This window comes from Sorex fumeus, unplaced genomic scaffold, assembly GCF_029834395.1.
Source record: "Sorex fumeus unplaced genomic scaffold, SorFum_2.1 ptg000052l, whole genome shotgun sequence".
NCBI classification, from domain to species: domain Eukaryota; kingdom Metazoa; phylum Chordata; class Mammalia; order Eulipotyphla; family Soricidae; genus Sorex; species Sorex fumeus.
Genome location: NW_026606109.1, coordinates 1,444,354 through 1,456,905, shown reverse-complemented (window position 1 = coordinate 1,456,905; position 12,552 = coordinate 1,444,354). Strand labels below are relative to the sequence as shown.

At 67.9% G+C, this 12,552-nt stretch overlaps 1 protein-coding gene across 2 annotated transcripts; it reads right to left on the bottom strand.

Moving 5' to 3' along the window:
- Positions 1-1,253: 1,253 nt before the first annotated feature.
- TBXT (T-box transcription factor T) lies at positions 1,254-6,438 on the bottom strand. Of its 2 annotated transcripts, XM_056124895.1 has the most exons (8): positions 6,233-6,438; positions 5,896-6,160; positions 4,926-5,060; positions 4,312-4,373; positions 4,151-4,209; positions 3,694-3,870; positions 2,864-2,993; positions 1,254-1,527 (listed from the first exon to the last, which is right to left on the bottom strand). In XM_056124895.1, exons 1-8 carry the CDS (start codon positions 6,436-6,438, stop codon positions 1,254-1,256), a joined length of 1,308 nt encoding a protein of 435 aa, XP_055980870.1. The 2 variants fall into 2 exon arrangements, with proteins under 2 accessions (XP_055980870.1, XP_055980871.1); XM_056124896.1 differs by lacking the exon at positions 3,694-3,870.
- Positions 6,439-12,552: the final 6,114 nt, after the last annotated feature.

Sequence of the window (12,552 nt, the reverse complement as noted above, 5' to 3'; positions counted from 1 at the left end):
GAACGTCCAGCGACCTGAGCCACGTTAGGACTCGCCCCCGGGAGGAGCATCTTGGCAGACGTAGACACACAACACACATGCATGCACACTCACATGCACTCACATGCATGCACACACACGCATGCGTACACATGCATGCACACGCATGCATACTCAAACATACACACATGCATGCACACTCACACAAGTGGAGACTCAGGCATGCACTCATACATGTGCAGACACACATGCACACACATGCACGCACTCATACACATGTGCACACACGCATACTCACACATGCGTACTCACATGCACACTTGCACACACACCTGCACATACACACATACATTCACACACACACGCTCACATACATGCAGGAACCCCAGTACACATTCACACACGTGCAGACACACGTCCAGATGTGTGCAGACTCGAGCACACAGGCATCCACACGTGTGCACAGGCGCACCCACGCACATTCACAAATGTACACACTCGTATGCACACACGTGCGTATTCTCACACACAGGCGCACACACACGCATGCACACACCTAATGACCTGACCCTCTGCCCTTGCCCGGAGCCGAGGGCCGGGACAGGCCCCTCGTCACGGCTGTGTGCGCTCGCTGCAGCCGGGCGTCCGGCCAGGCCCACGGTGACGCTCCCGGGTGAGGGAGGGCTCCGTCTTGAGGGCTCCCTTCTTGAGGCAAGCAGCCCGGAGCGCACGTCTGCGGAGGCGCACGCGTGACGTTCCCGTGGGCCTAGACAGGCCTGCGGGCTCGCGTCTCTGAGCAGGCGGGAAGGAAGGGAAGGCGGCGGCCACTTTCCGTGTTTCCATATTGCCTTTATTTTGCAGGAACACTCCTGCTGATTGTCTCTGGTCACTTGGCCAAGGAACACGAGCCCCCGGCTGAGGGCCTAAAGGCCGGGGCCAGCACGAGGGCCCCAGAGGGACATGGGGGGAGGGGACAGGCCATACCGCCCCGGCGTCCCAGGCCGGAAGCTGCAGGAACTGACCAGCTGTTTCTGCCTGCTGAGGGAGGGGCCGGGCACAGACACCTGCGAGAGGGACCGTCCCCCAAACATGGCTGGGCATGGCGGGGCCCCAGGGGGTCTGCACGGGAACGGGGGTCCCCGCAGCACCTGGCCCCCGCAGGAGAGTGAGAGGTCAAGGAGGCTCTTGCTAGCCGCAGGCCTCGGCCCCTGCGCTCCCGTCACCCCACACCGGCCTCCTCCAAGCAGTCCTCCGATCCTTCACGCTCAGCAAGCTCACATGGAGGGCGGCGACACGGGCAGCCACGAGGCCAGGAGACGGGCCTGGGCCGCGGCGTCGTACTGGCTGTCGGCAATGTCTGTGGCCGAGGCGGCCCCCTCGTACAGGGGCGACCCCGAGGACGCGGCCGCCGGCACGGGGTGGCTGAGGGGGGCCGTGGGGGCCGGGGAGCCTCTGAAGAACTGGGCGCCCAGCCCGTTGGGCATTGCTGCCGGCTGGGGTCCCGGGGTGACCGCCCCGTTGCTCACCGACCACAGGCTGGCGTACTGGCTGCGGGGGGAGGGGCGGTGTCAGGGCGGCGGCCAGGACCCTCCTACCCCCGGGACCCTCTTGCCCCCGGGACCCTCCTGCCCCCGGGACCCTCCTGCTCCAGCTCCAACCATGTCCACTCAAACCCCACCCACGGAGGGCCAGCAGCCCGTGTGGCCGCTCTCAGTGTTGCCCATGGACACGGCCGCTGCCCTCGGCCCCTGACCTCCAGGCCCAGGCAGCACAGGGATGCGGGACTGTGACTCAGATCCCAGCAGGACCCCCAGAAGGACCCGCCTGGAGCTGCCTCCCACCCATGCAAGGACCTCCAGTGCTGCCTCAGAAATGCCCCAGAGCACTGGACTCTGAGCACTGGGCAGTGCCCCGTGTCGTGCGCTGCCGGGAAAGGGCTGGACAGGGTCCCCCACGCAGGACACCCTTGCGTGGCCCCGGGGGCAAGGACAGGTATCAGCCAGGTAGGCTGAGTTCTGGCCCTTCCCCAGTGTGAGGAGACCGCGGGACCCGCACCCACAGGGAGAGGACAGGCGGGTGGGTCTGTCAGAGCCGTTGCTGAGAGGCTCGAACCCAGGGTCGGGGTCATCAGCAATGACTCTCACACAGAAAGGGCCTCCCGGCTTTGGTGTCTCAGCATGGAAATATCGCTCTGGGGGGTGGAGGCGTCTGGCGGGGTCGCAGCTCAGGGCTGACTCCCGGCTCAGTGCTCAGGGGCCACCCCTGGGTGCTGGGAATGGACCTGGGTCAGTCCGTGTAGAAAAATAGCCCAAGCCCTGAACCCCCCGGACCCAGGCGGCCCTGAAGCCTCACTAAGCGGTGTCTGGCGCCCGTGGGCCCCGAGTACACCCACTCTCCTCCCCGTGAGGGTGGACTGTCACCGTCTCACGCCAGCAGCCTGTGAGGGCCTCACGGGACACCAGGATGCTTGGTTTTCCCGCCACGACCCTCCCTCCCTCCCTCAGGGTCCCGCCTGACCCCACCCTGAATACCATCACCCCTCTGTCGCCCTGGGAGCAGGGTAAGGGCTCCCTACAGGAAGGCCCACCAAGGCACAGCCTTCGTTTAATCAGCAGCTCCCGTTGGAAGGTTCCGGAAACATTTCCTCAAACCTCACCCAGTGGCACGGGATAGAGTGCAGAAGCCGGGCCCTGCGTGCACCATGGGGCCCCAGCTCCGCCCCCCTGCAGCCCCCCGCCCTGGGCCAGGCCCCTCGGCTCAGCAGCACTGGGAGGAGCCGGGGCCCCCAGAGCCCGAGTGTCCCTTCCCCCGGCGACGCTGCGGAGTGGCTGGGTGGCCACCGCCTTTCCCCGCAGGAGGGGGCTCGGCCGGGGACTGAGCTTACCTGGAGCCCCCGGGGGCGGAGCTGGCAGCGCCCATGGGCAGCATGGTGGCGGGCGGGGGCAGCCCCAGGCCGGGCCAGGCGTCGTGGGACGGGAGCACGGACAGGCAGGCCGAGGAGTTGTCCGGGTAGGCTGCAGGCGGGAGAGGGGCTCGCTGCGGCTGAGACTGCGCAGGCCACGGGCGCACGACTGAGCACTGTCCCCAGAGCCAATGGGCAGAGCTGGAGCCCCACGGCGCAGCCAGCTAAGCCACAAACTAAGCCTTCACCTGCCGGGGGCAGGTCACGGCTCCCAGCTGACCCGGACGGAAAACCCAGTCGGGAGGATGCTGGCCAGCCGTGCCCGCACGATGTGGGGACCCCAGCCTTCAGCAAGGGTGACCCCAGAAACAAAGCGAATCAGGATCAACAGCCTCAGACGCTAGCCCCAGCCAATCAGGGATGCAGGCCCCGTGGCCCCAGTGCTCACGGGCCCAGTGCTCAGGGCAGTGAGACTGAGTAGGTCCGGGCTTGGTGCCGTGGGGAGGTAGTGGAGGGGGTCCGAGCCGAGCCAGCTCTTGAGGCTCCCACACAGGCCCCGAGCCCCCAGCTGGGCCAGGCCTGGCACTTCCTGCCCCTCCCCGCATGGGCAGCCCCCGGGTCACGCACTCAGAGAAGCACCTCAGAGAAGCACGCTGTGGCCGTTCCTGCCGGGGCTGCAGGACAGTTAGGGACCAAATCTGCGCCCCAAGGGTGGGCTACGTGCTAGCTGGACTCAGCCGCCACAGCACTGGGCCCCGGACACCCCCTCCCCCATCTGCAGACCCTGCGGCCCCCAGCCCATGCCCACTTACTCGGCGAGTTGTTGCGGTGCGTGTAGGCGCTGGGGTAGGGGGCCGGGCGGTGTGTCCTCAGCGCCGGGTACCGCTCACAGCCGTGCGTGGGGGGCAGGGGGAGGGCACCTCCAAACTGGGGGTGAGGGCTGGCCGGCGGGCACAGGCTGCTGGTCCCAGGGAGAAGCCATGGCCCAGCTGCGGGGAAGGAAGATGGGGTGACTGGCCATGGGGCCCCGTTCCCAGAAGGGCGAGTGTGGGACCCCCGGGCCCCCAAGAAGGCTGAGCCAAGCCAGCACCCAGCGCACCCCGGGTACCCACACCCCGCCGGGTGGGCAGGAAAAGCCGCCCCAGGGGCAACGCCTCAGCCAGGATGAGGGAGGGGGCTGCGTGCCCTGGGAGGGGAGCTGGGACCCTGGGGAGGGCCACACCCCCCACACCCCTGCCAGCTGCAGCTCTGCCCAGCTGCACACCGTACACTGCGAGTAGGCGGCCTGCTGGTCCCCCGGGTCCTCCACCAGCTCCTTGTGGTCGCTTCTGCCGAGACAACCACGCGCAGGGTCAGAGGGACAGAAGGAGGTGGCCGGCGGCCCAACACCGTCCATGCGGGCCCACGAGGGCCGGCCGGAGCCCACTCACCTCTCCTTGGCGTCCAGGAAGGCCTTGGCGAACGGGTTGTACTTGATCTTCAGGGCCGTGATCTGGAAGAGGTGCACAGTTTCCTCGCTCGGCCCAACCCAGGAGGGCACCAGGACGGGCACACCCCGCCCACACGGCCCACGCAGGGCACCTCTGCGGCCGGCTGTGACGCAGGGACCTGAGGTCCACCGAGCTCTGCCAAGCCCAGGCCCGGAGCCCTGCGGATGTCAGCCGGTCTCCAGGCTCTGCCCGACGGGTCCACGCTGCTGCCCCCACGGCCAGGGGTGCGGCACCCGTCTGCCCCCGGGGGTCTGTTGCACTGCAGATGCCCTCGGGGACGCCCAGGCCCTCGGCCCCTTGGGATCCCCTCAGCACCTGCCCTGCCGCAGCCAGACCCAACAGTCCCACAGGCTTCGCGAGGAGCGAGCAGGGAAGGTTCCGGCAGAAGCAGGGGTGAGGCTGCTCTCCCCTGCCAGGGGACCGAGAGGGACCCTGTGCCTGGGCAGGTGCCACCCACCGTCTGCCTGGAGCAGAGCCACCGCCTCCCTCCCGAGCTCACCTCCTGCCTCCCTCTGTGCTCACCTCCCTCCATGCCCCCCGCCCTCCATGCTCACCTCCTCGTTCTGGTACGCCGTCACGGCTATGAACTGGGTCTCTGGGAAGCAGTGGCTGGTGATCATGCGCTGGGGCCCCCCGACTCTCACGATGTGGATGCGGGGCTCGTACTTGTGCAGGGAGTTTAACATGATCTGCGGGGACAGAAAGAGCCGCCGGACAGTCGGGTCACACTTGGCGTGTCCGGCGATTACGGGACCCAGTGTCCTGTGCAGGTGGGGCTCCCGTCTGGAAGGAGCTGCCTGGTGTCCGCCCAGGAACACGGGAATGGGGCACAGTCGCGGCCAGCACCGGCCTCCGCGGTCACTCCTGCCAAGGTGGACAAGCTCGGTGGGATGTGCAAATGCCCACGTGTCCAGGTCTTTGCTCAGACAGAGGGACAGTACTGGGGGGGGGGGCGGGGGCTTCGCAGAGACAGTAGGGGCCCAAGGGACAGGCCAGAGGGAAGGCTCTTGCCTGCACTGACCAACCCCAGGTACAATCCCTGGCAAGGCAGAGGTAGGACTGCTAGGACTGACCCCTGAGCACTGGCCCGGGAGCAGCCCCTGAACACAGTCAGGTGTGGCCCAACCCCCCCCCAAAGAATAAAGAAGGGAAAAGGGGAGAACAGTGTAGGGCAGGAGGAAGGGAAGGGAGGAAGGAAGGAAGAAAGAAAGGGAGGGAGGGAGGGAGGGAGGGAGGGAGGGAGGGAGGGAGGGAGGGGAAGAGAGGGGAAGGGAGGAAGGACGGGCAGGGCAGGGCAGGGCTCATTTTCAGGCTGGTCAGCAGCTGGTCAACAGAGGCCCCTTTAGCTCCAAGGCGCGTGTTTACTCTCCGCAGCAAAGTCGGGCTCCAGCGCGCGGCGCCCCCCAAGCCCCACGAAGCCCGTTCCACGCGTCTTTCTCGGAGGAGCAGGGTCCGGGGGTCCTGGCCACCCCACCCCAGCCCGTGCCTGCGCGGGCAGGGGTGCCCCCTCCCGGACCGCCCTACCTGTCCCCCTCCGTTGAGCTTGTTGGTGAGCTTGACTTTGCTGAAGGAGACGGGCGCCTTCATCCAGTGCGCGCCGAAGTTGGGGGAGTCGGGGTGGATGTAGACGCAGCTGGGCGCCTGCGGCTCGGGCTTGCCCCCGGGCACCCACTCCCCGTTCACGTACTTCCAGCGGTGGCCGTCGGCGGCCACGAAGTCCAGCAGGAAGGAGTACATGGCGTTGGGGTCCAGGCCGGCCACGCTCACCTTCAGCACGGGGAACATCCGCCTGGAAGGGAGGAGGGTGAGCGGCGCCGAGCGCAACCGAGTGCGCGCGCGCGCGGGGGGCGGCGGCGCCCACCTGCCGTTCTTGGTGACGATCATCTCGTTGGTGAGCTCCTTGAAGCGCAGCCACAGCTCGCTCTCCTCCAGCCCCACGCGCAGCTCGCGCTCCGTGGGGTCGCCCTTCTCGCTGCCCGCGCGCAGCTCGCTCTCCACGGCGCTCAGCAGGTGGTCCACGCGGGCCGGCAGGGGCTTGGCCGCGCCGTCGGGGCCGGGCGCGCTCATGGTCGGGGTCCGGGGTGGGGGCGGCGGGCGGCCGGGCTTTCCCCTTGAACCCGGGCCCGGCACCCCGCGAGCGGGTCTGGGGGCCGCGGCGCGGCGGGGCCCTAAATAGGAGGCGGCGGCGCCGAGGCCCGCGGGATTGGCCCGCGCGCGCTTTGAAGCGCCGGGCCGGCCGCGCATTGGCCGCGCGCGGGCATATCAGACCGGGGGCCGGGCCGGCCGCGAGGGGCCCCGGCCTGTCTCATGCAAATCGGCGGCGCTGCGCCCCGACAGCCGCCACACCTCCGCCCTCCCCCCCGTTGGCACCTCCATCAAAGCCCCCGGCCCCGCGGGGAGGGACGCGCCGCGCCCCGGGCGCGCGCCCCGGCTGCACCCGGCCCCGCGCGCCCGGCCGGACGGCGCGGGGGGCTGCGGGCGGCGCGGGGGGCGGCGGGCGGCGGGGCCGGCTCCGGCTGAGCTGCGCTGCGGGCGGGGTGGCCGCGACCCTCGCCGGGCCGCGCGGGGGCTCGGGACGTCGCGCGGCTGGCGGGGCGCGCGGGGCGGCGCGGGCGCGGGTCCCGGCGCGGGGGGCCCGGGCGTTTGCAGCCGCCGTGCGGGGCGGGAGGTTTATTACCGTCGGGTGAGAACCTCCGCGGTGGAGAAGGTGACAATGGGCAGGAAATGGTTCCATCGCGTCTCTTTAAACAACCACATTCCTCCCGAAACGGGAGCGCCCGGCGCGGGGCGCGGCGGGGCCGCCGAGCACCGAGCCGGCGACTTCGACCGGGCGGGGGAGGGGGTCTGCCTCAGTTTCCCGCTTGCCCCCCCCCCGCCAGACCCTCGGGGAAAAGCAGGGCGCCACGCGCGCGCTACCCCAGTTGTGCGCCCGGGGCGCGCCGGGCGCTGGTTCAGCTCGGAGGGGGGTGGGGACGGGCACGAGGGGGGAACCTCCATGGGGTCGGCCCGGACGCGGGGGCGGGCCGCACTCGCCGCCCGGGTGCGCTGGGCAAGGCAGGGCCCCCTCGGCCGCGCGCTCCCGCTGGGCTCCGAGCGCCCTTGGGCCGGGCCGGGCCGCGCCCCGTTACGCGCCGGGCTCGGGCTTTTGTCTCTGGCGCAGGGAAGATCCCTGGGGCCGGCCCGCCGCGGGACCCGCGCACCAAAAGGGCCTCATTTGCTCCTGCACCCCGGCCTCCCTGGGCCGCCCCCCACCTGGCCGCCGGGCTGGGGGTGGGGTCGCCCGTGTGTATCCGGGAGGGATCCCAGGGTTCCAGCTCAGCTCCGCAGGCCCAGACGGAGAACGGGTGCCCCGGCCCCACCTGGCCGCTCCGAAAGGGGGCCAAGGGGTGGTCCCCGGAGTGAACCCCGAGGAAGGAGCGTTCCCTCCTGCGCCCCGACTTGGCCACCGTGGGCTGGGCGCCCGCGCACCTGGGGGCGGAAAGGGAGTCACTGTCCTTCTCCCCCCGGTCTTTGTTCCCGGGTTCCCAGGCCCCGCGGTTCCACGCGCCCTCCCAGGGGTTGCCTGACACGACTGTTTACAGCCAAGAGCTTCCTGCGCCGCTATAAAGAACCCCGTTAATCCGGAGGCGCGCCCCGTCTGGGGAAGAAAGTGCGGGAGGCCTGAGGCCCCTGCCGACTCTCCCAAAACACTCAGGAGCCGCGGGGGCTGGCGTGGGCAGCGAACTCGCTCCTATCCCAAACCCGGCGCGCCCAAACCCCCCACACCCCCAAGCCCCTCACACCCAAACCGCTCTCACAAATCCAGACACCTCACAAGCACAAACCCCCTCACACACCCAAACCCCTCACAAACCCCCAGACCTCTCTCATACCCCCAAACCCCTCACACAAATCCAGACTCGACTCACAACTCCAAACCCCTCTCACACACCCAAGGCTCTTACACCCACAAACTCTTCACACACCCCCTAACCTCTCTCACACCCATAAACCCCTCACACACCCAAACCCCTCTCATGCACCCAGGCTCTCGCAGCCCCAGGCCATTGATGTCCATGGTGTCCCCGGCCTCATCCACTCTAGGCATGGGCAGCGGACAGTGTGTTGCTGGGCTCTCCACTTGGCTTTGTGGGACACTGTCTCTGTCTGATGCTGTGGCTTTGCCTTTGAATCCTGCTTGGGTGTGTGGAGTGCTGTGTCCTGCGTACCCTTGTTCCTATTTGGGGGCTCCCTCTCTTCATGTGTACTTCTGGGAAAGGCCGACTTCCCAGAAGCTTCCAGAGCCCCCAGCTTACCAGGAGCCCCTTGGAGGCCGATGGCAGGACCACTTGGATCTCCTAGTTCTGAACACCTTTGAGGGGCCGCTGGGGGCCAGGACAGGCCGGGGCAGGAGGGGCAGGGCCCAGGCACTGCATGAGGAGTCCTTGAGATGGCACAAGGAGACCCTGAGTGCCGACGGGTGACCCCCAACCTCCACCTGGGCGTGGGGGTCAGAGACGTGGGTGCCAGGCCTTTCCCTGGAGCTGGGAGCACGCCACGGCCCTCGCCCGGCCCTGTCCGGTCCGCACTTCGTGGGGCGCTCACACTTAGAAACATGCACAGCCGCCCTGCTCGCTCCCGGGCAGGCCAATGAGTCATGTGTGTGTGTGTGTGTGTGTGTGTGTGTGTGTGTTGCACGTGTGTGCATGCACACAAGCATGTGTGCATGTGTGCATATGCATACGTGTGTCTGCATGTGTGTGTGTCTGTGCATGAGCACGTGTGTGTGTGTGAGCCCACCCCTGCCTGGGTGGCCATGCCAGGAGCACCTATGCCAGGTTGCTGCCGGCCTCCCAGGCAGGTGGGCTGAGGAGCAGAGGGCGCAGGGCGGGGCTCGGGGCTCCTGCTGAGAGGCAGCAGCTGTCTGCCCCAGCGAACTTCCGAATTGCCACAGAGACAAGCTGGCAGGGGAGGGAAACAAGCCCCCCCAGGGGGTCGGTCAGGGTTCTGGGGGGGAGGGGGAGCGGGGGGGAGGGGCCGGGGCAGGACTCAGAGGCCTCCTCTCTGCTGCCAACCCCAGGTGGGGAAGGAAAGGCCCAGGGGGAGGCTTGGCGCCCACACCAGAGAGACCCACCAGGAGCCCAAAGCGGCTGCCGCTGCCCCGCCCCTCGGGGAGTCACGCTCCACAGCCTCCACCTGTGGCCACTCACCACGCACTCACCACTCAGGGAACCTCCCCTCACTCAGTCACGCACTCACCCACTCCCCTTGTTCTCACCCACCCATCCTCTCACCCACCCGCTCACCCAGCCACCCGCTCAGCCACCCACCCAACCACTCACCCACCCACACACGCACCCCTCACTCCTCACCCATTTACCCACTCAGTCACCCCTTTCCCACTCAGCCTGGACTCATCCCTCACTCACCCACCGTCACCCCCTCACTCACCGCTCACCGCTCGCCTGCTCCCTCACCCACTCAGCCGCTCACCCCCTCAGCTTCCAGGGGTGTCAGGACCCCTCGTCCCTGCAGGGGCTGTGCACAGCGGCCCTTCCGCGTGGCACCCACGGGGGCCACTGCTCACTTCACGCGCTCCCCCACCCGGTCAGTGTGTGGCTCACGGCCCTGAGGCGCCCCTCTGTCCCTGCAGCAGGCGAGGGCCAGGCTGGGGCGGAGGCTGGGGTGTCCGGTGTTTGGGGACCACGCGGTGTTGGGCCTGAGCCAGGACCAGCCTCGTGACAGGCAAACGCCGCGGGCCCTGTCCGGCTCTCCCCCCGGAATTAGGCCAGGAGATGGAGCCTGCCTGCGAGCATCGGTGGGTGTGCGGGCGTGTGAGTGTGTGTATTTCTGGGTCTGGACATGTTCACGTGCATGTATGTTTGTGTGCATGCATGTGCAAGTGTGTTACCTGTTGTGTGCGCGTATGTGTGCGCTGTGTATGCATGAGTGTGCATGTGTGTCCCCGTGTGCGCGCGTGTGCGCGTGTATTCCTGTGTCTGTCTCTGTGTGTGAGTGTGCACGCACAGCGTGTGTCTGTGTGTGGATATTTGTACACGCATGTTTGCGTGTGTCCGTGTGTGGCAGGTGTGTGTGTGTCTGTGTGAGTGTGTGTGCACACAAAGAGGGAGAGGCAGAACGGGAATGGCCATTTATTGGACGAGATGCCATGGCCGTTACGGCAGCAAGTCTACGGGGGGATTGCCCGGGGGGGGCTCCACGGCCCTCACCCTCGTCACAGGCGGGAATCGCGTCCCGAAGTTCAGTTCGTGTAGTTGCTCCAGTATCGGCGTGTGGTCTTGGCCTCCTGGAACGGACCGGAGGGAGAAGAGCAGCTGGGCCAGGGTGCTCGGGAGGCAGCGAGACTCAGTGCTCACCTGCTGCCCCCGAGACTCAGTGCTCACCTGCTGCCCCCGAGACTCAGTGCTCACCTGCTGCTCTGGTTGATCACAGAATCAGAGCAAACACTGTCCTGAGCCTCCTGACACCCCCCGGAGGCCGGTCTCTGCAGAGGCCACTGACGGCGGCCCCCGCACTGCCTCTCTCCCGCCCTCCCCCGCGCCCTGGCCTAGCATCTGCTCCCCCCACCCCTGGAACGGACTGAAGCCCCCAGGATGCAGAGGCGCTCACCACAACTCGATGCATCTGAGCCGTTTGCTCCAGCGTCAGGGGCTCTGGGGGCCTCACGGGATGGGCAGATTCGCTGCTGCACTGAGGGTCCCTCCTGGAAGGGAAGAGAAGCTCCGGAGGCCACAGCCCCCCGCGAGTGACGCCTCCAGGAGCCGGCGGCTGATTCTGCAGATGGGGGAGATTCTGCTTCCTGACGTGACTGTTTTGCTCCCAGCCCTTCTTCAGAATCCAGTGAGATCCCGAGTGATGACACAGTGATCGAGCACTCGCCCTGCACACAGCCAGCCAGGGGCCCACCCGGCGCCACACAGCCCCACCAGGGGTGTCGCCGTGTGCAGAGCTAGGACAGGGCTCTGAGCGCCTCCGCATGACCACAACCCACAACGTAAGCGAAACGCAAGAATCTTCCCAGGAATGTGATGGGTTGGAGGGATGGTGTGAGGGCTAAGTCTCCCCGTGATCCCGAGCACAGAGCCAGGAGTGAGCCCTGAGCAACATGGGGTGCGGCGACCCCCAAAACTCCAGTGACAAGCACATACGTGTTCTCCCTCCAAGAACTGCGTGTTGAGGGAGAAGGTGCGGTCTGGACATCTCCCCAAAAGAGTCTTTGGAGGTGACTCTCTCGGGTTCTGCACTCGGCCCGTGCTGGGTGCTCACAGCCTCGCCCGCCAGACACCTGGGCCAGAGGCACCCCCCCTTCGCACCCCTTCCTGCCGCATGGACCAGTCTCTGCCCCAGAGACACCCCGATAGCGGGGGAGGCGGGTGCTGGGAGACAGCCCAGACAACCAGAAGGCGCCTTCACCCGACAGCCCCACCCGGGAGCGCCTGGACAAACGGGCCTGCCGGGGTCACCAAGAGAAGGAAGCGGCCCCTGGTCGGCGAGGGGCCGGGTGAGGACACCAGCCTCACCAGGGAACAGGGAGCCACACACTCGGGCTGCCTTGGACGGGCCCCAGGGGAAAGGCAAAGGGAGACGCGGCACTTGCAGGGCAGAGGGCAGAGGGCGGGGGCAGGGGTGCAGCTGCTGTGCGGCCCTGGCCCTCGTGCCTCGGTGGCAAGCTGCATCTGGAAGGTGGTGACGGGGGGCCTCAGAGCCAGAACCCAGGAGGAACCCCTTTGCACCAGGCCCCGCCCAGGGCTTTCCCGGGCCGTCCTGCAGGCTGACAGGCAGAGCGAGCCCAGGCAGTGTCCCACTCGCCGGGAGCCAGCGTCACCCCCATCGTGGACACGGAGCCGCAGGGTGGACAGACTGGGCAGGGCCTGGTCAGGAGCATGACCCCGACAGTCCTGTGTGGGGGCTGGTCAGCATCTGTATCCCGAGGGGCTTGCGGGGGTCTCCCCCGAGAGCAGTGCCCTTGCTGGAGACTCGGAGCAGACGCCGCCCAGCCAGGCGGACCCCCGCTCCCCGCCGGGCCCCAAGCCCTCCCGAGGCGCTGAGCAGGACTCACGTGCTGGCCACGGCTGCCTGCTGGGGCTCCACCTTGCAGGCTGGATGGCACTGCTGCTGGGCAGGGCTGGGGCTGCTCGGGGAGCCAGGGCCATGTCGGGCTGGGGGCCGCGCCATCTCTGC